The sequence below is a fragment of the Anabrus simplex genome, chromosome 2, assembly GCF_040414725.1.
Source record: "Anabrus simplex isolate iqAnaSimp1 chromosome 2, ASM4041472v1, whole genome shotgun sequence".
NCBI classification, from domain to species: Eukaryota; Metazoa; Arthropoda; class Insecta; order Orthoptera; family Tettigoniidae; genus Anabrus; species Anabrus simplex.
Genome location: NC_090266.1, coordinates 311,167,441 through 311,193,282, shown reverse-complemented (window position 1 = coordinate 311,193,282; position 25,842 = coordinate 311,167,441). Strand labels below are relative to the sequence as shown.

Here is a 25,842-nt window from a genome sequence, read left to right as displayed (position 1 = left end):
TTTAATAATCTGTCCTTAATCCCATAATTCACCATTATGGCAAAAACCTTTTCCCTTGGTACTCTGTCATATGCCTTCTCTAGATCTACAAAACAACCTTCGTTTACTGTCCCTTGTCGATCTCACCCTGCACCAGACACGACGCTCCTTCACAGCAGCTGGATGGAGAGACTCTCCAAAGAATGACTGCACGAACACTTGGTTCCACATATAGAAAGCTCATATATCTATGTAACATTTTTCAATTACTTGGCGCATACTGAAGATCTGATCCTTACAGCCCCTCTGTGGTCTGAAGCCACACGGGTTTTCATCCAACTTGCTCCCAACGACTGATCACACCCTCCCTACCAAAATGCCAGTGGACACCTTGCATGTATACTGACCAATGAAATACCTTAATGGTTGTTGCAATCCTTCCTGTTCCCTTGCTTATAGATAGGTGCAATTACTGCTTTCGTCCGATCAAAAGGTAGCTTATTAACATTCCATATTAATCCCAATAATTTATTAAGCCATTTCATCCCTGCCTTCCCGTTATATTTCACCATTTCAGCTCATATTTCATCTATTACTGCTGCTTTTTGACAGTGAAGTTTATTTACCATCCTTCCCATGAGCTTGGTGGTTCAAGACATCACCACAAGGATTTCCTTTTACTTCCACCTGTCGAGTGATTTCTTCGGATCAACTATGAGTTTGCCTGATTTACCCAAAAGACTATTCATTTCCTTTTTTCCTCCCTTTCTAAGATTCTTTATTACTGTTCAGCAAGGTTTGCATGCTATTTATCCTAGCCTTTCCAGGTTATTACCAAAATCTTCCCATGAATTCTTCTTGGATTCAACAATTATTTCTTTTGCTCAGTTTCTTTCATCTGCATACAATTCCCTGTTTGCATCAGTCCTTGTTTGGAGCCATTTCTGATATGCTTTCCTTTAATGTTTACAAGCTGCTCTCACTTAATTGTTCCACCAAGATGTTCGCGTTTTCTCATCTTTACACACAGTTGTTCCTAGGCATTCCCTTGCTGTTTCTACTACAGCATCCCGGTATGCCACCCATTCTCTTTCTGTATCCTGAACCTGCCTACTGTATATTGTTTGGAACTGTTCACTGATCATATCCATGTAGTTCTGTCTAATTTCCTCATCATGGAGACTTTCTACTCTTATATGTCTGCAGACAGATTTGACTTTCACATTCCTAACTGATTTTTTGAATTCAAATTTGGTTATGATAGTCTGTTTTGGATCTGGTGCCCCTACCCTCCCATGTATAGCAGTGAATAGCCTTATGCTTCAAGAATTTCTTCATAACTGCGAATTCACCGAGCTCGATCGCTGCAGTTGCTTAAGTGCGGCCAGTATCCAGTATTCGGAAGATAGTAGGTTCGAACCCCGCTGTCGGCAGCCCTGAAAATGGTTTTCAGTGGTTTCCCATTTTCACACCAGGCAAATGCTGGGGCTGTACCTTAATTAAGGCCACGGCCGCTTCCTTCCCACTCCTAGCCCTTCCCTGTCCCATTGCCGCCATAAGACCTATCTGTGTCGGTGCGACGTAAAGCAACTAGCAAAAAGCATAACTGCGAATTCAATTCTATTTCCAACTCTTGCACTGAAATCACTCCTTAACACTATCCAATCCTTGCTGTTGACCCTGACTATGATGTCATGATGAATGTACTGAGATAATTCTCATCCTAATTCCTCCAACTGCCAAATCTACCCACATAATTCGCTCATTTACATGTCTAACAGAAACTGTGCTGCATGCAATAGTATCCCTGATGAACAGTCCTCCCCACACTCTACCCTTTCTTTTTTAGCAGCCATCAAGAACCCTTTCTAACCCCCTATCTCCTCCTTGTCAGCCGGGCTGAGTGCCTCAGTCGGTTGAGATGCTGGCCTGCTGCTCCCAACTTGTCAGGTTTGATCTTGGCTCAGTCCAGTGGTATTTGAAGCTCAAATACGTCGGCCTCATGTGGGTAGATTTATTGACTAGTAAAAGAACTCCTGCAGGACTAAATTCCAGCATCTTGGCATTCTCCGAAAACTATAAATGTAGTTAGTGGCATACAAAAAACATAACATCTTCCTCATTATCTCCCCTCACCCGAATAACATTAACTCCTAGCACATCCAAATGCATCCTCTTTGCTGACTTAGCCAGTTCTACTTCCTTTCTTTCTTTCTTTCTTTCTTTCTTTCTTCCTTCCTTCCTTCCATAAGCCCCATTAATACAGATCGCTCCCCATCAAATACCATTTTCTTCACCAAGTTCTTTTGAAAGAGTCTCTCACCTGTTAATGGAATTGTGACTCTCTTACTCCCATAGGTTTGAGGCTTGCTTAACCCTTTCACTACAGGTGACTGCTGTAGCAGTCGAGAGGGAGCAGTGCCGCGCACCCGGTGGACTGCTGTAGCAGTCATGATGGAGCCGTGCTTCATAGCCGGTCAACTGCTCTAGAAGTCGCGTGTCTTTCGCCTGTTTTTCGTTTCTCTATGATAGACTGCTGTGGAAGTTCGGCCTTGGAGGTCTCTCGTTGATGTCTTGGGAGTCTATAATAGCTACAGCTATGATCACCAGATGACAGGAGTAACCAGTTCGAAGACGAAAGCAATGTGTCCGGTATGCTACTCACTTCGCGCCTAGTTGCTCCCCTGTGCTGACATGCTTGTTTCTTGACTTATCTTTCAATTGCTTTGAAACTGTGAAAGGCCTGATGACGGAGGAAAGATATACTGCGGAGGAATCTCTTGCCCTCATACTGGTAGTGACTTTGAAGAAGATGACGATGATAGTGATTTGTCATCTGTTTCTGGTGACGGAACGACTGTAATCACACCTACTTAAGGCACGTTTTCTACTCCAGTTACTGCTTTGTTGTCTAAAATGTCGGCCTGCTTTGATGATTCAACTGAAGATGAAGGTAGTGAGGATGAAGATCAGGTGCCTGAACCACCAAGCAGAAAACTAAATTGGAAAAAGCAGAACGTGAATCTGAAGAAACGTAAATTTGACGTTGCTAATTCCGGATTAAAACGTTTAGTGGACAATGCTGGCATGTTAAGTTTCTTTCAGCTGTTTTTAACATGCATATCGTAACTCTTCTGTATGAGGAGGATGATAAGTGCTAGAACTATATTCATAAGCATTTCACCGAATATGCATTACAGATAAAACACTTTTAAGCTCTGCCTGACCGAGCTCGATAGCTGCAGTTGCTTAAGTGCGGCCAGTATCCAGTAATCGGGAGATAGTGTGTTCGAACCCCACTGTCGGCAGCCCTGAAGAGGGTTTTCAGTGGTTTCCTATTTTCACCCCAGGCAAATGCTGGGGCTGTACCTTAATTAAGGCCACGGCCGACTTCTTCCCATTCCTAGGCCTTTCCTATTTTGTCACCATAAGACATATGTGTCAGTGCGACGTAAAGCAAATAGCAAAAAACACTCTGCCTATCCTCTTCTCTCCTCACGTCACGAGCTGACTGCGGACGGGAGAGCGGAGCGAGACAAGTATCCCGTATAGCAGGCTCGGTGAGCCACTTGCTGCTCGCGTCCAGAGGGTCACGCAACCATACTCGCTATGTCAGAGTGAAAGGGTTAAAATGTTTTGAGCTTGGTAATTTCTTCGAAGCAGGATGCTACCCTACTTGCACATAGTGCCATTGAGCATCTCTCCTCTTAACAGGTTAGGGACGACAGGTGTATAATCCTAGCCACCGGAGCACAAGGAGGTCTATAACGCAGAATATATCCGAGATGCCCGCTCCCATTCCATACCAGCTTGTATTCTGACTCTCGGGACCATTTACTAGGCCACTCGGCCATTACCCATGGTTCATGAACTAGGACGTGACTGCAGTAACCCACACCATGAGCCATGTATAATTAGTATTTTTTAATAAATCTTAGATTAAACGGTGCTGCCAGTTGTTTTGTTTACTTATATACGTTACAATATCTGAATATCTGAATACTGTAATATGCCAGTACTGACAAATTCACCTGAAATGTTTTCTTGGCTTTAGCAAATGTGCTATTAGCCAGTTGATGTAATCTTAGGATTTTGCGCATGTGTGTGTGTGAGCGCGCGCGTGCGTGTTTGCTTGCGTGCGTGCATGTTTGCATCACCAGCAAGACTTAGCAGGAAATTCATTACAGTACATAATAATAATTCTGTATATTCTGTCTGCTACGGTATTCTTTGTTATCGAAGTTCATTGTTCCACAGTTTTTGTAATAAAGGTATTTATTTATTTATTTATTTATTTATTTATTTATTTATTTATTTATTTATTTATTTATTTATTTATTTATTTATTTATTCTCTGTATTGTATTGATATTGTAATTTGAAACACTTCTTTAGTTGAATCATAATATTCATGCCTTTTACCTAAAATCTATGTACCAAACTCCATAAACAACTGTATATATTAGATATATCAACAGAATTTTTTCTTGTAATTATCTTCTCATGTGGTTGCATATTTCTTTCATCCATAAATACAGATACATCCAGGGAGCAATGCTTTTGAATTTTGCCAGTGTAATTATTAACATATTTCTGTTGGAAGTGACCAAAATTCTTGGTCAAAATGTAAAGCTGTCACTAAGTGTTATTGTGTAGACTTTGAATGTAATTCACTCTACAGTTACAGTTAATTTTGGTGTTTATTTCAGGTTTCCCAAACCATAACCCGTGGAGGACCACGTTCACAAATAGCCATCCCTGCGCAAGGAATGATTGAATTTCGAGATGCACTAACAGATTTACTAGAAGAATTTGGAACAGATGATGGAGGTTTCAAAGGGGAACTGCCAGAGGGAAGACATATGAGAGTGGAAAACAAGAACTTTTACTTCGATATTGGTCAGAACAATCGTGGTATCTACATGAGGATCTCCGAAGTGAGTGCAGAATTTAGTCACGTATGTCTTTTCTTATTTATTTCTTAGACCTAAAAGAGATCAAGCCAAGCACCCAGGGAAGGTGGAAAACTGCTTGTGGACTGAATTTACCAGGGATTATCTCGCTACAGGTTGTGTGAGGGAGGGATTAGTAATGTTCCTCTTGCATGAACCATTGTGTCCTTTCTACATGTGTTACAAAGTTCTCTCAAATATGGTAAACCGTTTTAACAACCTTTGATACTGTTAACATCACATTTACTGGAACACTGACAGGCCTCCTCACTATTATTCTTCTTTTTTCTTTCTTACTTAACTATAGGACTTAGTAACAGTGATATATTCATCATTGATTCACCATACACTATAGCTAGAGACTTCTGATTATTTTGGCATGCATGAGCGGCAGCGAATAGAAAAATGTTATCTTCTTGGCTATTAGGTTGAGATTGCATGTCTGTTAATGTTGACGTTTCTCTCTGCAGCAGCCTGCAGTTGTTATGTTGGTCCATATGTGAATTCCCACTCTTCCCTGTATATGAATATGAAACTAACAGCTGGTAGCCAGGACATCAGTTTCTTTTAATTTTATATTGTGCTCCAGGTGGTTGGTGCCAGCCTCGTGGTGCTTCTTACTCAGAGGCCCCAGATTTGATTCCCAATCAATTCAAAAATGTTGATTCTGGACCGAGGCTTGGAATGGGCTTCACTCTGTCTCATGAGACAAGCCGAGGAGCTATCTTATATGAGAGGCAGAAGATTAGTCACGAAAACGAAACAATATGGGTCATGATATCGTAACACTGACCCTGTACCAATTGTTACTGCTTGGGGTGATGGTTGTAGTCCTTATTTTGATACTGATCTGCTTATATTTCTGTGGACTGTGAAGTAATTTTTGCTCAGAATTAATAATTGATATACAGGGAGGAAGATTGTGACTTAACATTCTTAGATCAAGGAAGGAAGGAACTTACTAAGAAATCGAATCTAGCGTCAGAGTCAGTTAAGGATAACATGATAGCATGCATTATTGGCAGTCATACAAATTTTAATGAAAAATGGAAACTTTAAGGCAGAAACAGGTTCCAAGAAGGACATTCCAGGTATGATTAACCCTGGAGAGGGCATGTAAGAATAATCCCGTGAGGAGGCGCGCACGGTGTTTTAACCGTGTCGTGAAAAAATAGCACAAATCAAGCAAAAAATTTTTTAATGTTACAGATCTAGTAAATAATTTTGCACAAACTTGTAATTAATGTTCAAAGGTATTTTGACAAAACAAACATTGGACATTAAACAACTGACGTTCATTCTGCGTCATCACTAGATTCTTGACTTTCTGTACTGCACCGAACACAAGTCGCTGCCGAGTGTTCTTTGTAGATAAGTCACTGGCATACACGACATCTAGGTTTTTCTGTTGCATTTTTTTTCCCCTATTAATGTAGGCACATCTTCCAGGCCCTCCTAGTTCTTGTGGAGCTGCAGAGGGCTGCTCTTCTTCAGACAGTCCTAATATTATCGAATGATCCATTTTTAGCCCGTTGGGAGAGTTTGAATAACGTTCTTGCAAGTATCTCGCGCACAGCTGTTGGTTCAGTTCTTTCAAATAAATATGCCTTTGAATGTTAAGTTACCTTCCACATGCTTGTAAATAATATACCAATTAATTCGGTAATGTTCAAGATAATAAAAAACAAAGTCATTGGCCAACGGTTGCTTGTGTGTGAAACTGAGTAATGCTCTTTATAAGTCTTTTGATTTCTCTTTCCCTGTTTCTATCCATGATGCATTGGACTTCACTATATATACAAAGGCACTATTTTACATGAAAATAAAACAAAATTGACACATTCTTGGTATATTAACAGAAAAAATAAAGTAAAACTTAACTCATAAACAAGCATACGTCATGGGGCGTGCCAGGAGTTTTAGACCGGGTCCGTAAAGCAATGCACTTAGGCTGAAACTGGGGACCATGAGGGGTGAATTGTTACGCACACTGATAGTGGACAGATCCAATGTAAGGTACTGAGGGGATGGAAGCTAGCGGCCCGCTACGTTAAGAACTATAAAATTTATCTCTAAACCCGGTCTAAAAGACCGTGATGCGCCCTGTGCAGGGTTAATGAACAAGGGGAATGTGTGTGTGAGGATCTTCAAAAGGCAGAAGTATTCAGTCAGCAGTATATAAAGATTGTTGGTTACAAGTATAATGTCCAGATGGAGGAGGTGACTAATACTAAAGAAGTGTTAAAATTTACCTATGATAACAACATTTACAATAAGATACAAAAGTTGAAAACTTAGAAAAGCAGCTGGAATTGATAATATTTCTGGGGATATGCTAAAGACAGAGAGTTGAGATATTGTACTATATCTGAAGTACTAATTTGATTATTGTTTGCATGAAGGAGCTATACCAAATGAATGGAGAGTTGCTATAGTAGTCCCTGTATATAAAGGAAGGGGTGATAGACATAAAGCTAAAAATTGCAGGCCAGTCAGTTTGACATGCATTGCATGTAAGCTTTGGGAAAGCATTCGCTACGGCTTTAAAGCGAAAGTAATTATTCAAAGTTGTACATTTTTGAGAGTCCACTGTCAGCTGAGCGTGTAAAAAACGTCCTCAGTTTGTACGTCAAATGATTTTGGGGGAATGATTACTTATTTTATGATCTACCACTGACTTGAACCCTGTGCGGAAGAATTAGAATATTTTAAACCATATCTGATTTTTCATCTAGAACCTGTAAAATTTTGATTTTGTATGTCGAACTGTAATGGGTAAATGTTCTGAAATATTTATTAACATTTATAAACAAAAGTTTTGTTCTTGCCTGAAATGGTTTGGGAAGAATGGATATTGTGTTTTTAAGTCAACTACAATCTAAACCTCTTAGGGGGAATATGTTTGAAGTATACAATATTTTACACCAGGACATAAAAGAAGACCCTTCTCGTAAAATTACAACTTTGTACGCCAAACGGCTGTGGAGGGATGAATAATTTAGTTTACGGAGCTAACCTCATTTGACACTTTAGCGGTGGAACGTTTAAATATATTCCCTATTTCACATCTAGGATATAAAATATACTCTGCTATTTGGACTTTTGTCTTCGTACGTTAAACCGTTTTGGAGGAAGGAATTAATATATTTGTTTTTGGATCTTAACCCCCATTTAACTCTCTGAGGGGTTAAATTTGTTTAAAACCTTCTGTTATTTAACACCTAGGATATCATCTGACATTTTAACTTCGTAATTTAAACGGTTTAATATGAACAAATATTTTTTTTCATCATTCCTCATCCCCCACGTAAGTCCACTTCTTATTTGTACCCCCATAAAAAGAATTTAACTCCTTTTTCACCCCCTTCAAGTTGATTACCCTCCCACCAAACAAAATATGTGTTGTTCTTTATTTTTAAAGGAGAGTCCAAATACCAATTTTCACCTCCGTAACATCCTTCGTTTTTGTGATATAAGTATCCTCATACAAAGAATTAAACTTATTTTTCAATTCATTTACCTACCCTTCCAATTGGATTTTCCGAAAACAAAAGAATGTGTGTTCTTTATTTTTAAAGAAGATTCCAAATACAAATTTTCATGTTTGCAACATCTTCAGTTTTTGAGAGATTAGTATCCTCATAAAAAGAATTCAACCCTTTTCAGTCCTTTTTACACCCCCTTTAAGTGGATTTTATGAAAACTAAAAATATGTGTTTATTTTTAAAGGAGAAGCCAAATAACCAATTTTCACGTCTGTAATATCTTCAGATTTTGAGATACCAGTATCGTAATAAAAATAAATCACCTCTCTTTCAGTCCCTTTTTTTTTTTTACGTTTTTGAGCTATGCGCATTTTAAAAATTCACCCCTTTGCCAGCCCCCCCCCCCCCCCCCCAGCAGGTTTTCCAGAAACAAGAAAATACGTGTTTCATTATTTTTAAAGGAAATTTCTAATAAAACTGTTCACGTCTGTAACATCTTCAGTATTTGATGTATAAGTACCCCCATAAAAATAGTTCAACTAAGTTCACTTCACTTCACCCACTCTACTGCCTTAAGTGGATTTTCCTAAAACAAATAATGTGTGTTTCTTTATTTTTAAAAGAGATTCCAGATACCAATTTCAGTGTCTGTAACATCTTCAGTTTTTGAGATATAAGTATCCACATAAAAAAATTCAACCTCTTTTTCAGTCCTTTATTTTTAAAGGAGAATCCACATACCAATCTTCACGTCTGTAATATCTTCAGATTTTGAGATACCAGAATCGTAACAAAAATAATTCAACCCCTCTCAGTCCTTTTAATCCCCCCACAAGTGATTTTTCCAAAAAAAAAAAAGTAGTGTTACTTTATTTTGAAAAGAGATTAAAATACCAATTTTTACGTCTGTAATATGTAACGTCTTTAAGATATACTCATTTTAAGAACTCGCCCCCTTTGTCACTCCTGTTCACCACCCCTTAAGTAGATTTTCCAAAGACAAAAAAATATGTGTTTCTTTATTTTTTTAACAGTTTTAAATGGTTCATGATGTGGGTTAGTGTAGTCACGTCCTAGTTCGTGAACTATGGTCAATGGCTGAGTGCCCTAGTAAGTGGTCCTGAGAGTCGGGATACCAGTTGTATGGAATGGGAGTGGGCATCTTGGACATATTCTGAGTCACGGGCCCTCCTTGTGCTCAGGCGGCTAGGACTATACTGGTGGTCCCTAACCCGATGAAGGAGAGATCCTCACTTGGACTATGTGTAAGTAAGGTAGCTTCCTGCTTCATGGATTTACTGAGCTCAGAACATTTTAAGCAAGCCTCGGACCTGTGGGAGTAACAGAGTCCCACTCCCATTTGACAGGCTAGGGACTCTTTGAAAACAACATGGCAAACAAAATATAATTCGATGGGGAGCTATCAATATTAATGTGGCTTATGGAAGAAGGAAAGTAGAACTGGCTTAGTCAGCGAAGTGGATGCATCTGGATGTGCTAGGAGTAGATGATATTCGGATAAGGGGAGGTAATGAAGAAGATATAGAAGATTATAAAGTGTACTTGACAGGTGTTAAAAAGGGAAGGGCAGAGTATGGGGTATGGCTTTTCATCAGGAATGCTACTGCACGCAACATAGCTTCTGTTAGGCATGTAAATGAGCGAATCATGTGGGTAGATTTGGCAGTTGGAGGAATTAGGGCGAGAACTGTTTCAGTGTATTCACCATGTGAGGGTGCAGATGAGGGTGAAGTTGACAAGTTTTATGAAGCATTGAGTGACATTGTAGTCAGGGTCAACATCAAGAATAGGATAGTGCTAATGGGTGATTTCAATGAGAGAGTTGGAAATAGAACTGAAGGATACGAAAGGGTGACTGGTAAATGTGGGGAAGATATGGAAACTAATGGGAATGGGAAGCATTTTCTGGACTTCTGTGCTAGTATGTGTTTATCAGTTACGAATACATTCTTCAAGCATAAGGCTATTCACCGCTACACATGGGAGGTTAGAGATACCAGATCCATAATAGACTATATCTTATCCGACTTTGAATTCAGGAAGCCTTTTAGGAATGTACAGGTTTTTCGAGGATTTTTCGATGTTACAGACCACTATCTGATCTGTAGTGAACTAAGTATCTCTAGGCCTAGGATAAAGTGAAATTTGTCTGCAAATGAATAAGGGTAGAAAATCTCCAGGATGAGGAAATTCGGCAGAAGTACATGGATATGATTAGTGAGAAGTATCAAACAGTGGACAGTAAGCAGGTTCAGGATATAGAAAGAGAATGGGTGGCATACAGGGATTCTGTTGTAGAAATAGCAAGGAAATGCCTAGGAACAACTGTGTGTAAAGATGGGAACGTAAAAAGAAGGCCTATCGGAAGCAGCTCCAAACAAGGGCCGTTGCAGACAGGGAATTGTACGTAGATGAATGAAACAGAGCGTGTCGTGATCCTAAGGATTCGGCAGGCTGGGGACTTGGGTTTGAGTTTTTGGGAGCTTAATCTTAAAATAATAAGATTACCTTTACACATTCACACTCTTCCCTTCACCTGTATTGAATAGAAATGCCCACATTACATATTTACACATATACAATTAAGAAATATGAAACTCTTTGTACAGATACACTTTTTAGCTCTTGGTTAGATAGTCCTTCTCAAAGTCTCTGACTATCCTGTTCAACTGCAATCTGTAATACAGTAAGATCATACCATACAAACTTGGTAGTTACTTAGCTTTTGATTGAAGATTTCTTCAGTCTTCGGCGTCGTTTTCTCTCTTTAATTCTTCTCTGCGCACACGATACCGCAGTCGCGTTGAATGATGTGATGTTTAGCTCTCGCGGATGTGTAGCTCCAGGATTGGAACACAACACCTTCAAACTCCGTCGTCAACCAAAATAATCTATCTCCCATACAGTTCTGACTACAAGGTTTGGTTTACTGATATTACAGGCTCGCTCTGACACTCGGCCCTCCTGTCAAACAGATCGATGTTCATGTTGTTGCAGCTCAAGTCTTTGCACTAGCAACCTGCTAATTATGCTGTACACAGTGTTTCCCTCACTGCCTCGCGTAACTCGACACAGTTTCTAGACTGTTTGCTAAGCCACATTTAACTCGATCTGCGGCTCACTGCTACGTACGTAACCTACAAGATCTGCACTACTATGGCTCACAGCCATACACACATACACATGTACTGAAGCTAGGCAGTTTCTCTCCCTCGTGGCGCTCAGCCACAATCACAAGTCAGTCAGATTCTCCCTTTGTGACGTACAGCCACATACATGTTGTTAGCACAGCAGTCATTCAGAATCTCCCGTTGTGATGTGCAGCTACACACACCCACGTTGCTATCACAGTAGTCAGTTAGAGTCTCCCTCATCTGCCGAAGTATCATTCCCTTTATCTTACATTCAACGTTTCTCGAAGCTTGTCCCCACTACTCCCGTAGAAATATGACGTTTTTAAGTGTGTCATACAAGTCACTCGAACAATTTAGCTTCTTGCTGCTTCAACAATCTACGCAATATTTGCTTCGATTTGCTTCCAGAAACACTTACAGAACTTCTTTTGCGTTCTCTGATTTACACTGATGCCATGTAGCTGACCCACTTCATGTTGCACCAGCTTGCTTCAGGTAGAACTTGTATGAAGTCTTATGCTTTGAATACCTATAACTCTCTTCACTTAATAAAAATCACTCAATATTTTGAAACACTACAACTTCTTGCCACTCTTACATGATCATAAAAACTCTAGATCAATACTCAATATCCTTAGTCTCGGAGGCCGCGGATTCAAGACTCGCTCGAGTCCTTTTGCTCGGCACTGAGACATGAAGGGGGCGCGCCGCGACACGCGGTCGTGACAAGCAAAACAAATAGTTGTTGAATACAAAAAAAAATTGTGGAAGAATTTGGTAATAGCCTGGAAAGGCTAGATCAAGCAGCAGGGAAACCTTTCTGGACAGTAATAAAGAATCTTAGGAAGGGAGGGAAAAGGGAAATGAACAGTATTTTGTGTAATTCAGGTGAACTCATAATAAATCCCAGGGAATTACTGGACAGGTGGAGAGAATATATTGTAAATCTTCTCAACGTAAAAGGAAATCTTCCTGCTGGTGTCGTGAACAACCAATCTCATGGGGAGGAGGAAAATGTTGGTGAAATTACGCTTGAGGTAGTGGAAAGGAAGGTAAATAAAGTCCATTGTCATAAAGCAGCAGGAATAGATGAAATTAGGCCTGAAATGGTGAAGTATAGTGGTAAGGCAGGGATGAAATGGCTTCATAGAGTAGTAAGATTAGCATGGAATATTGGTAAGGTACCTTCAGATTGGACTAAAGCAGTATTGGCACCTATCTGTAAGCAAGGGAACAGGAAGGATTGCAACAACTATCGAGGTATCTCATTGATTAGTATACCAGGCAAAGTATTCACTGGCATCTTGGAAGGGAGGGTGCGATCAGTGGTTGAGAGGAAGTTGGATGAAAACCAGTGTGCTTTCGGACCACAGAGGGGCTATTATTACCAGATTTTCAGTATGCGCCAGGTATTTGAATAATGTTACAAGAGGAATAGACAGTTATGTTTACGTTTCGTAGATCTAGAGAAAGCATATGACAGGGTACCGAGGGGAAAGGTGTTCACCATACTGGGGGACTATGGAATAAAAGATAGATTATTAAAATCAATCAAAGGCATTTATGTTGACATTTGGGCTTCAGTGAGAATTGATGTTAGAATGAGTTCTTGGCTCAAGGTACTTACAGGGGTTAGACAAGGCTGTAATCTTTCACCTTTGCTGTTCATAGTTTACAGGGATCATCTGCTGAAAGGTATAAAGTGCACCCGCCCCCTCCCTAAATGGCACCGGCATGGAATCTACAGGGTCGCACATGGGTCAAGAAGAATGAAATAAATAGGTGCTGAACTAAAGTAAACTTAAAGGCGTACAGGGGAGGAGAAGCGGGGCATACATAACTAATATGAGAACACATTCGAATTAAAATATTTAACTCACAAACCGGTTTATTCAACCTTAATGATGATGGGAAATGGCGCATTAAATAACACTAATGAATTACATTAAAATTTATAAATGTTTGTTGTGACTTGTTATGTGAACATCTGTCCAGTATGCTTGATAGAAATGAGTACGTTTATCGCGAAGCGGTGTATCGTGACATGTAGCGAATGGTAATTTTATCATAACACTGAGGCTATATTATCACTAACACATAAAACTAACATGCACCCGACAACACGTCTGAGCAATCCCTATTCTAATGAAGACCTAGATTCCCCAATGAAATGACGTAAAAGAAAATACACACATATGATACAACACCTGGGTTCGAACCGACCCTCGCTATTATAGACATCGCCAAGCTGATGGACAGAACCACCACTGACCTTATTTACAACCACACATGACATAAAGAACACATAAATCATACATGATATGCAACAAAATACGTAAAGGCACTTTGATCTTTCTTCTGACGCTGTAGGCCTCCTATGCCTACGTTGAGCATCGAACTGACAACCTCTTGCGATGAAGGCAGGGTCCTGTAATCCCTATCTATATTATACTCGAACAATTCACAATGATTCATTGGCAAACATTATCATTATTGGCCGGGTCACTTGTTAATAACTACACTGCTCTGGCGTGTTAGGTAAATCACATATTCTGCCGTTCAAAGAAGCCAACTTCTCTTTAACAGCAATGTCCCTCCTTCCTCAGCTTACGGGACACCCAAACAAAAAAAAGGAAACACAACTGGGGCAAGGTAAGACGGCCGCGTCCGCCACCCCAAGGGTCAGCAGCCCACATAACACGCGTGACATTCCCTTTTCAAAGGAAACAGTAACACTTCACTCGGAAGTACGTCTACAATAAACTGCGGTCTCAAAGACCCGCGCAAATCACCTTGAATTCAACACATATTTACCCAACAGTATCACGTCATTTTCACAACGCGACTCCGGTATTACAATGCTAATCTTTGCCCGATCACTATTATTATTATTATTATTATTATTATTCCTGCCGTCCTACATGGCTTACCCGCTACATTAATTATACATGGTCATCGTGCGGAATCTATTCAGCAATTACAACACAATTAAGTGCTCGCGCGGCAATTAACATCTGATTACTGACTGCTAATTAATCAATGGTTACGTTATCGTCACACAGCGGTACATTAATTAATTAATTAATATTCACACAGATTGATTATTGACACACGCATTATGATCACTTCCTGGTAAATTTAATCACATAATCAAATTTAATCATATCACTTCCTATGTAAGTATTTCAAAGGGTGGGGTTTTTGGCTGTCAGTTCGGCCGTGGAGCCTCGTAGTTACGTGCCCTACGCACTGTAGTACTTACCGTTTTACTTGCCATGCACTTATCAAATTAATGATTACTCTAATTAATAACTACTCTCACTGCACTCCCCTAAACTGATTACTCCTGGTCTTCTGACGCCAATAAACAAACAGAATCTCCCAAGAAAGAAATAATTGAATAAATCTCTACCCCATGCAAAGCTAAAGTATTATATTCCCTAAATTATATACAATCAATTACTCAGACCTGTCGTCGTTTTCCTAAACTAAGAATTAACAACTACGCACCCATTTCAGCGCTCTATTTCAACAGGACTACATCTTTAATCTCTTATAGCATCAGTTTACAATAAACATTTCCCATCCCCTCGATGCATGCCAGATATTAAAACCTTGTACTCATCTCTATCACATGATGACACCTTCATCAGCTCAGGAGGTCCATCCTGAGCTTACTCCTGGTCCATGGGCACCGCGGTGATTACTTCCATTTCCATTCCATCTTGAAGTTGAGGGTCCATGGTTCCGTGCTGCTGGAGCCGCTGGCAGTTAATCCTGTACACACACAACGTCACTGTTTAATTCACACTCCGGTTAACAGCGTTCACTCTGAACGTCCGGTCACGATCTCGTAAGCGACTAAGTAGTCCGCGGTTCAGTACCGAATCTCGTCTATCTCTCGGCCACTATTCAGTCTGCTGCTACGTAAGATTATTATACTATAGTAATGATAATAATATTACTTTACACATCACGGTTTTATAAAAAGTTTAACACTGGCATCACAGAGACCAAACTATACACTGTTTATGCGAATTATATTATTTCACTTAAAATGGGAGTTAACTTCACTTGAACAAAGAACTAACGAGGGCTTAACCGAGCATAGCTTCGCCGTCGATGAGCCGCTAGCCCCGAATGACGCTCGTCCCTTACTGCGGTGGTTTTTACAAGGGAGCGATACCCCTTCCACTAATTTGCGTATCGCCTATTCACGGCATACTCGAGGTAAAATAGTACGGCTAATCGGTGACCAATATTTAGTTGATGCGATTGAGACATAACCATTCAATTATCCTTCGATGGATCTCCTTCAATTAATTAAAATCTGTCCGGCTTCCCCCTCCTTGCGTGGTGAACTCCCTTCTTCGAGGACGTGTCATGAGACTAACCAGATGGCCCAGTACTTTTCCACGCATAAATGACACAGTATTCTTTCTTCTTCTGAAAGTTATCAAGAAAAGGGACATTAAACACTCTAAATAAATGTCCCAGCGACATTTATCCCTTTTAAATCGGGAGACGACTCCATAATTTGAGTTTCATTAATTTTCTGGATCGTAGGTAATTAAGTTGGCTAGTCCGAGTCCAAGATGGCTCCTATATTTCGTTTCGAAAAAGTTGGTTTCCCCTCATTCTCTGAGTCTTAAGGAGGGATGTCTTCTCTCGAGCGATGTCACGGGGAATCCCCATTCATGACCCCTCCCGGGTCTAAGTTGGCTTGGCTTCCTCTGCGGGCCCCCGCTACACAAAGGATAATACTGCGCAATAAGTCGCAGACAAAGAAATCTCGTAGAATAATTTTAAAAGACACAATTTATCTATCTCAATGGTATGAATATTAATTAGTTTCGGTATTACCTCTATTAATGATATGAATATTAATCAGTTTCAGCATTCTTTCCCTTAAATAGCATTGCGTACGTAATTACGAAGATCAATATCAACCAAAGGTCCTTGGATCATGCCCCTGTCGGGTTCAAAAGTTAGGTGGAAATGTAGTAAGCAGTCTGGCCTATGCTGACGACTTGGTCTTAATGGCAGATTGTGCCGAAAGCCTGCAGTCTAATATCTTGGAACTTGAAAATAGGTGTAATGAGTATGGTATGAAAATTATCCTCTCGAAGACTAAATTGATGTCAGTAGGAAAGAAATTCAACAGAATTGAATGTCAGATTGGTGATACAAAGCTAGAACAGGTCGATAATTTCAAGTATTTAGGTTGTGTATTCTCCCAGGATGGTAATATAGTTAAGTGAGATTGAATCAAGGTGTAGTAAAGCTAATGCAGTGAGCTCGCAGTTGCGATCAACAGTATTCTGTAAGAAGGAAGTCAGCTCCCAGACGAAACTATCTTTACATCGGTCCCTTTTCAGACCAACTTTGCTTTACGGGACTGAAAGCTGGGTGGACTCAGGATATCTTATTCATAAGTTAGAAGTAACAGACATGAAAGTAGCAAGAATGATTGCTGGCACAAACAGGTAGGAACAATGGCAGGAGGGTACTTGGAATGAGGAAATAAAGGCTAATTTAGGAATGAACTTGAAGTATGAAGCTGTACGCATAAACCGGCTTCGGTGGTGGGGTCATGAGAGGCGAATGGAGGAGGATAGTTTACCTAGGAGAATAATGGACTCTGTTATGGAGGGTAAGAGAAGTAGAGGTAGACCAAGACATCGATGGTTAGACTCAGTTTCTAACGATTTAAAGATAAGAGGTATAGAACTAAATGAGGCCACAACACTAGTTGCAAATCGAGGATTGTGGCGACGTTTAGTAAAAGTCACAGAGGCTTGCAGACTGAAAGCTGAAAGGCATAACAGTCTATAATGATAATGTATGTATGTATGTATGTATGTATGCTAAAGTTGACAATTGACTATGTACAAGCTCTTAACAGGCACAAGAAAAAGACTATATATATATATATATATATACAAACTCCACATTTGAAAGGTTAATGTGGGGACCTTTCAGTCTCTTAGAGATGAATCTCCAGCTCTTCCATCCAAGAGAGTGCTTCAGGGGTCACTCGGTGAATGTCCTCGATGGAACCCGCAAAAGCTTGCAGAGAGCAGTCCTTCAGAATGTGCAGGACGGTTTACATTTCAGCACCACAGTCACAAGCTGGAGGGTCTTTCGAGCCCCACTGATGCAGAGCAGAAGCACTTCTTCCTACTCCGCAGCGTATCGTATAGAGTGTGGTCCAGGTGGAGTGAGGAAGGTTGAGCCCAGGCTACTTTGTAGTTGGATCCCTGATGTTGACAATGCCATGAGAATGTGATTGATACCATTCGTGTTTCCATATTTCATCAGGCGTGAAACGTGAATTAACTAATTCCTTTGCCGTCTTCCAGGCAGTTTCCGTGATTTGAGTCTCATTACGGCATTTTCATCTGTATCCCGATGTATTGGGAGGTAACTGTTCTTCGCTATCCTGGTCCACAGTCTAACAAGGGCGCTGTGCTGTCTGATGTGAGGAGGCTGAATGTTGCTCAGTAATGGTTTCCTTGATTTTCCTGTATGCAGCATCTACCTTTTCTAGGACCATACAACCTTCAACATCCTTGCACACCTCCTTCAGCCAATCTTCCTTAGCTACCTTGCACTTTTTATCCACTTCATTCTTTAATTGCCTGTATACTTTTCTGCCCTGTTCATTTTTAGCACTCTTGTATTTTTGTCGTTCATCAATCAGGTCTGGTATCTCCTGAGTTATCCACTGATTCTTAGTTGAACTTTTCTTCCTTCCTAAGATTTCTTCAGCAGCCCTACTTACTTCATTTTTAATGACTATCCACTCTTCCTCCGTTATGTTTCCTTCAGCCTTTTCATTTAGTGCTCGTGCAACATTTTCTTTGAAACAATCCCTCACACTCTTTTCTTTCAACTTTTCTAGATCCCATCTCCTGGCATTCCTTCCTGTTTTCAATTTCTTCAACTTCAGATCGCATTTCATGACCAACAAGTTGTGGTCAGAGTCCCACGTCTGCTCCTGGAAAAGTTTTGCAATCCAACACTGGTTTCTGAATCTCTGCCTGATCATAATGAAGTCTATTTGATACCTTCCAGTGTCTCCAGGTCTTGTCTACGTATACAACCGTCATTTATGTTGTTTGAACTCTGTATTAGCAAGGACTAAATTATGATCAGTGCAGAATTCAACCAGCCAACTTACTCTCTCGTTCCTTTGTCCCAATCCAAATTCTCCTACTGTATTACCTTCTCTTCCTTGGCTTACCACTGCATTCCAGTCTCCCACCACAATTGGATTCTCGTCACCTTTTACATATTGTATTAAATCTTCTATCTCCTCATAAATTCTTTCGATTTCCTCCTCATCCAATGAACTAGTAGACATATAGACTTGCACTATTGTAGTGGGCATTGGTTTGGTGTCTATCTTGACAACAATAATTCCTTCACTATGCTGGTTGTAGTAGCTTACCTGCTGCCCTACTTTCTTATTCATTATTAAACCAACTGCATTTCCCCTGTTTGATTTTGTGTTGATAATTCTGTAGTCGCCTGACAAAAAATCCTGTTCTTCCTGCCAACGTACTTCACTTATACCAACTACATCTAACTCTAGTCTATCCATCTTCCTTTTCAGATTCTCTAACCTACCACAACGATTCAAACTTCTTCTAACATTCCAAGGTCCGACTTGCTGAATGTCGGTATCCATCTTCCTGATGATCTCCCCCCTCATGTGTAGTCCCCACCCGGATATCTGAATGGGGGTCTATTTTATAACCAGAATATCTTACCCAGGAGGGAGCCATTATCAGTACATCATTCATACAGAGAGAGCTGCATGTCGTCGGGAGTTAGTTACGGCTGTAGTTTCGCGTTGTTTCCAGCCGTGTACCAGTTGAGCCATGTTGAGTATTATTACAAGGCAATATCAGTCAATCATCTAGACTGCCACCCTTGCAACTTCTGAAAGGCTGCTACTCCCCTTTCGATGAACTAATCATGAAAGAGAAATAGATGGATTGACACTGTGCACCCAATGGTAACAATTTTATTACTACACTTGAAGCACATGCGATAAACTGATATAACTTGAAAACAATATTCTCTCACCCATGGGTAAATAATGCAAGTATCTGCTTGAATTATTATTATTATTATTATTATTATTATTATTATTATTATTATTATTATTATTATTATTACTACTTGTAATGTATAGCTTTGAAGTGTTCACATCCATTTAAGTATTAGTATTATTATTATTATTATTATTACATCATATGTACAAATGATAGGATCACGTTGTTTGTGAGTCTATATCATGAAACATGCACTGTATATAGACATTTATATCAGTTCAATTAATGTAAGAACCTGTATATAATTTATTCTTACCTGTATACATAATTTTTTAATCCTCTGCAAAATTGTGAAACACACTGTAACTTCCAGAATGGTACTGGGTAGACGAGAACGATGGAGAATATTCTGTACACTATATCTATGTTTTAAGTACTCTAGAATTTTCGAGAAGGTAGTTTTTGTAACGTATCTTTCTAGAAGCTGGCCAGGCACATATATATGGAAGTGATCTTGACGGTACAGAAGAGTTATTGTTCAGTAGAGTTATGAGTTAACAGTTTATACTTGTGACCACGTGTTGTGACATGCTTTTAAGCAGTCATCTGTTTCAACAGTGTTTTAATGTTGCAGTCACCATGTGCGGTGATAGGCAATTGTCAAAATCGCTGTTTGTGATGTGAGTGTTTTGTTTGTGACAGTGATTAAGGTTATGTGTGTGTTTAATTTGTAAATAGATGTGAATAAATAACTGTACCAACTGACAGCATTTTGTGTGCGTCTTTGTGGATACGTTACACTTTTGAAGGAGATCACAGAGTTGTGATAGCTAAGTTAAAGATGGGAAAGATACAAAAGATGACTGAGTTTAGGAAGAGAAAGCTAAGGGTGTGGAAATTGCAGGAGAAGGAAGTAAATGAAGAGTTCCAGACACACATTAAAACAAGTATACCTAAGGAAGACATCGGAAGGGTTGAAGAAGAATGGGCATACTTTAAAACAGCCATGGTTTTATCTGCAGAAAAGACCTGTGGAAGAGTATTAGGAAGGAAGGAAGAACAAGAAACGCCCTGGCGGAATGACAGAGTAAAATATATAGTTAAAAGGAAGAAACAAGCTTGGAAAAGATGTCTGAGAAACAGAACAACAGAATGCAAAACAGAATACAGGCACTGCAAGAAGGAGTGCTCCAAGGTGGTTCAAGAAGAGAAAAAGAAATGCTGGCAAAAATTCACTGAATCTCTGCAAGAAGATACAACCGGAAGCAAAAATATCTTATTCTAGTGGCATAAAAAGAAGAAAAACCCAGGTGAAGGTGCTAACTTCATTAAAAATGAAGAGGGGGGAGTGATGACACAGAAGCAGGATATATTGCAGAGGTGGGGAAAATACTTTGAACAGCTTTACAACATGCAAAATACCTTGGTACAATGAGAAATCGGAGAACCAGATTTAGTGTAGATGGAAGATAAGGAAAATGAGGTGTTCATGGCAGAGGTTGAGTGTGCCACTGAAAGAATGAAACGAGAGAAGGCAGCTGGAGTTGATGAGGTCACCATAGAAATGATAATAGCAGCAGGAGCAGTTGGTCTACAGTGGTTGTATAGACTCCTCAGAGTGATGTGGAGAGAAAAGCATGTTCCAAAGGAGTGGACAAAAGGGGTCATTATACCAATTTTCAAGGAAGGAGACGGGAAGTAATGTGAAAATTACAGAGGAGTAACACTGATATCTCATACAGCTAAGATCCTTGAAAGAATCTTGGATAAACGAATAAGAGAGAGAGTAGAGGGAGAATTGGCAGAACATCAGTATGAATTCAGAAGAGGCAGGTCCACATTTGACCCAATATTTACATTGCGTCAATTGATGAGAAAGGTATTGGGAATATGGAAAGGACATGGTAGTAACATTTCTAGATATTGAAAAGGCATATGAATGTTCCAAGGAATTAGGTATGGAAAACATTGACAGAGGTACAGATTGGGAATGAAACATTGCAGATGGTAATAGCATTGTATCAAAATTGCAAAAGCTGTGTTAGAACCAAAGTGGATCAAACTGATTGGTTCAGAGTTGAGACAGGCTTAGGACAGGGAAGTTTATTGTCCCCTTACCCTTCATTATCATCATGGATAGAATTCTACATAATATCAAAGACATGTAAAAAGAATGGGAAAGGAACAGGTATCAAGAAGGGAATTGGAAAGAGAAATTAAGGGAAAGAGACCAATTGGAAGACCAAGAAAGAGGTGGGTGGATCAGATTTGGAAGGACATTAGAGAAGCAGGATTTGATGTTGGGGATGTAATGGAGCAGGAAAATGGAAGGACAGAAAGGAGTGGAGTAGGCTTGTTAACCACACCCGGGCAACTGGAGTGGGACATTGATGATGATGATGATGATGATCTAGGAGAAGATGATGGGCGAGCAAGTAAAGTCTGTGCTCTTTGCTGATGACATCGTAGTTGGGGGAGATAATGAAGAGGAAGTACAACCATAAGTTGATTTATGGAATGAGGAGATAAGAAATTTTGGAATGAAGATTAGTGCTGTGAAAAGCAAGACTTTGATCATGACGAGAGGTAACAGAAAATCCAGGGGAGTGATAAAAATAGGAAATGAACCTCTTTGAAGTAGTGAAAATTTTTTAATATTTTGGCAGCGTGATGTCACAAGATGGAAATTTGGATGGAGAAATTGATTTAAGAATACAGCAGTCTGCAAGTTTCTACCAGTGTGTGAGAGACATTGTATGGAACAAGATGTGGCAATGAAGTGCAAGAAGGTTTTATACTTGTCCTATTATAAACCTATACTGACCTATGCTTCAGCAGCCTTTACGTTGACCAAGCGGAACCAAAGTAGGGTACAAGCAGCTGAAATTAGGTTCTTGAGGAGCATACAGGGAAAGACAAGATGAGATAGAATATGAAATGAGGAAATAAGGAGAAGCGTGGGAGTGTGTGAACTTCAAGAAGAGATTGATATAGCAAAGCTAAAATGGTATGGACACTTGATGAAAATGCCAGGTGAGAGAATACCAAAGAGAACATTCATGAATACAGAGATTGGAAAGACGCCTAGGGGATGGCCTAGAATGAGATGGAGGAGCTCTGTTGTGGACTGTATTCCAAATAGGGGAGTCGATAGCAATAAAGTACTAGAAGAGGAATGGTGGAAATATCGAGTAAGGTGAGGGCTTTGGTACACCACCCTACCCAGAGAGAATCTGGAAAAGGGAATGGATGAAAGATAGAAGAAGAAAAGACTTAGCATGCCTGTGTGATACTGTTAGTTAATAACACTACTGCAAACTTTAAAATTAAACTTCATGAAAGAGTCGTGTTATCGATTCGGTAGTTGCCCTAGAGTGTTATTGGTTTCTTTTATTAATGTCCATACCTTCACGATCTGTGTATATACTGAAATAAAAACAGTTCAATGCTATCCCAAATTTTCTGAATCACTTTCTTGATTTGGTTTTCAGTAACTCCAGTTCCATTGAAGTAAAATCTAGTAATGAAAGTATTGTCCATCTCGATAGACACCACCCAGCATTAGAGATTTCTTTACCTATAAATGAGCTATACAATTCCTTACCTGCTGATAGTTTTTATTTTGACTTTTTAAATGGTGACTATAATGGACTAAATTATTACCTGTCCCAGTTCAGCTGGAAGGTGATCTTTCAAAATGTATCAATAATTGATAAAGCAGTAGAAACCTTCTATTCTATACTACATTATGGCATGGAATTTTACATCCCTATACAGAATTTTAAGACTCCCAAATTCCCAAAATGGTATAATCATAAATTGAAGTCACTGATTATTGAGATTATACAAAATATCAGGTCTCAATAGTGATTATCAGCATTTCTCGAAATTAAGCAATGAATGCAAGTCTGAATCCAATTCTTGCTATACAAACTATGTCTCCAACTGTGAACAAAGTATTAATTCAATCCACAGAAATTGTGGCAGTATCTAAGTTCTATAAGGTCATGTAACAATATTCCTTCAACAGTGCATCTTAATGAAGTTACAGCAGATACTGGAGAAAATATTGTCAATCTTTTTGCTAAACACTTTTCATCTGTTTAGTCTTCTTATTAGAATAGTAATAGTATATCATGTGATTATCCTTCTTCTGTCGATCTGTCAGATATAAACATTTGTAAGGCAGAAATTTACAACAAACTGATATCTCTGGAATTAAAGAAAACTGTAGGACCTGATGGTGTTTCAACTTACCTGCTCAAGTACTGCTCATTTATTTTATGTGAAGCACTCTTTTATCTGTTCAACTTATCATTAAACCAGGGTGTTTTCCCAGTGGAATGGAAGAAAGGATTTGTTAGTCCAGTTTTCAAAAATGGTGATAAAAATGACATAAAACAATATAGACCAGTTACAATTTCTTCTCATATTTCCAAAATTTTTGACTCAATAATTCTTGACAAGGTCACATCTCTCTTTAGGAACATCATCATTGATGAGCAACGTGGATTCTTTTCAGGACGGTCAACCTGTAGCAATCTTCTTTTATTCTATCAGTTCCTCTTGGATGCAATAGAGAACCACTCTCAGGTGGACTGCGTTTATACAGACTTCTCAAAAGCTTTTGACACTGTTGACCACAATATCTTGCTGCAAAAACTAACAGGTTATGGAATCAATGGGCCTCTCCTCTCCTGGTTTGAATCGTATCCTAAAAATCGCCTGCAGATTGTTAAAATAAGGAATCATTTTTCTGCATCTATTATTGTTAACAGTGGAGTTCCTTAAGGGTCTCACCATGCGCCTTTACTTCTTACTCTCTACATAAATGACATTAAAAGTATACTTTAGAATTCTGAATTGCTTTTGTCTGCTGATGATGCAAAATATTTTATGCAAATTAATTGTCCACTCGATTGTTTAAAACTTCAAGATCTACATCATCTGGAAAAGTGCTGTATTCAAAATGGGTTGAAACTTAATCAGGAAAAATATAAAATAATATAATTTTTTTTAAACAAGAAGAAAATATAATTTCAGTACAAATTTAGTAACAACAACATTCTAACTCCTGTTTCACAAGTTAATGACCTTGGTGTTTTATTCAGTTATAACCTATCATTTAATGAACATATTGAAGATATTTGTAAAAAACTAGATATTCCAGAGAATTTTCAAACTTAGCTACCTGTCGATTGCTGTATGTATCTATGGTACGCCCTGTACTAGAATACTGCACACCTGTATGGAACCCTTCTCTTCAGACCTCTGTCCATAGGTTAGATTCAGTACAACATAAATTTCTTTATGTTCATTTAGAGGAGGATTCTCATCTGAAAATGTTGATTATACAGCCCTGCAACAGTCTTTAAATCTGCATAGTCTGTCACAACGCCGTAAATTCCTGAATACACTCTTCCTTTTTAATTTGCTTCATTCCTTGGTGAATTGTCCATAACTCCTTAAAAAAATTAACGTACATGTACCAGACAGATGCACGAGGTTCAAGAATACATTGTCTACAAATTGGCATAGAACTAACTATGCCTTCAATGGGCCAATTGAACGAATGTCAAGATCTCTAAACAAACTGGATAGTGGTATATTTAACTGCTCAGTGTCAAAATTTAGAAATCACTTACATGATCTCCAGAATTGACTATTACTTTCCTGGGCTTACTTGTATTTAATCTGTGTATATATTTGTACATATTTTTCTACTTATACTCCACTGAACTTTCTTTTTAGTGTGTTTTGTTTTGTTTATTTATCTCTATTGTTGTGTAAAATGGTATTACCGTTGATAAAGTATTATTATTATTATTATTATTATTATTATTATTAAAGACACACAATGAAACCACCTCCTTCTTAACAACATTTAAGAATTGAAATTAAAAGCTTTCCTTGGACCTTCAGTACACAACGCCATTTGCACACAAAGTGGTCTCTGGTCAAGCACCAAAATGGCAACGTGGTATTTAAGTTTCTTAATAAAAAGTATTGTCACCCCTCGCGTGAATAACAGCTTCACAACACCTCCTCATGCGTCTGACAAAGTGCTGCACATCCAGTTGTGGCAGGCATCCCTGATCTTCCAAAAGGGCGTCTTGAAGGGCTCATAGTATGTGGAATGAGGGATTTCTCCAGTTGGTCCCAGACTTGTTTGATCATAATCAAGTTAGGACTTCCAGGTGGCATTTGTT

General features: G+C 39.2%; 1 protein-coding gene across 5 annotated transcripts in view; it reads left to right on the top strand.

Moving 5' to 3' along the window:
• Pur-alpha (Purine-rich binding protein-alpha) overlaps positions 1-25,842 on the top strand; it is an 876,587-nt gene that overhangs the window by 791,831 nt on the left and 58,914 nt on the right. For 3 of the 5 annotated variants that reach the window (XM_067140631.2, XM_067140630.2, XM_067140634.2), the window contains one exon: positions 4,688-4,936. In XM_067140631.2, the coding sequence (XP_066996732.1) occupies positions 4,688-4,936 (249 nt within the window). The remainder of the gene's footprint in view (positions 1-4,687; positions 4,937-25,842) is intronic. The other 2 variants (XM_067140633.2, XM_067140632.2) reach the window with 1 other exon arrangement.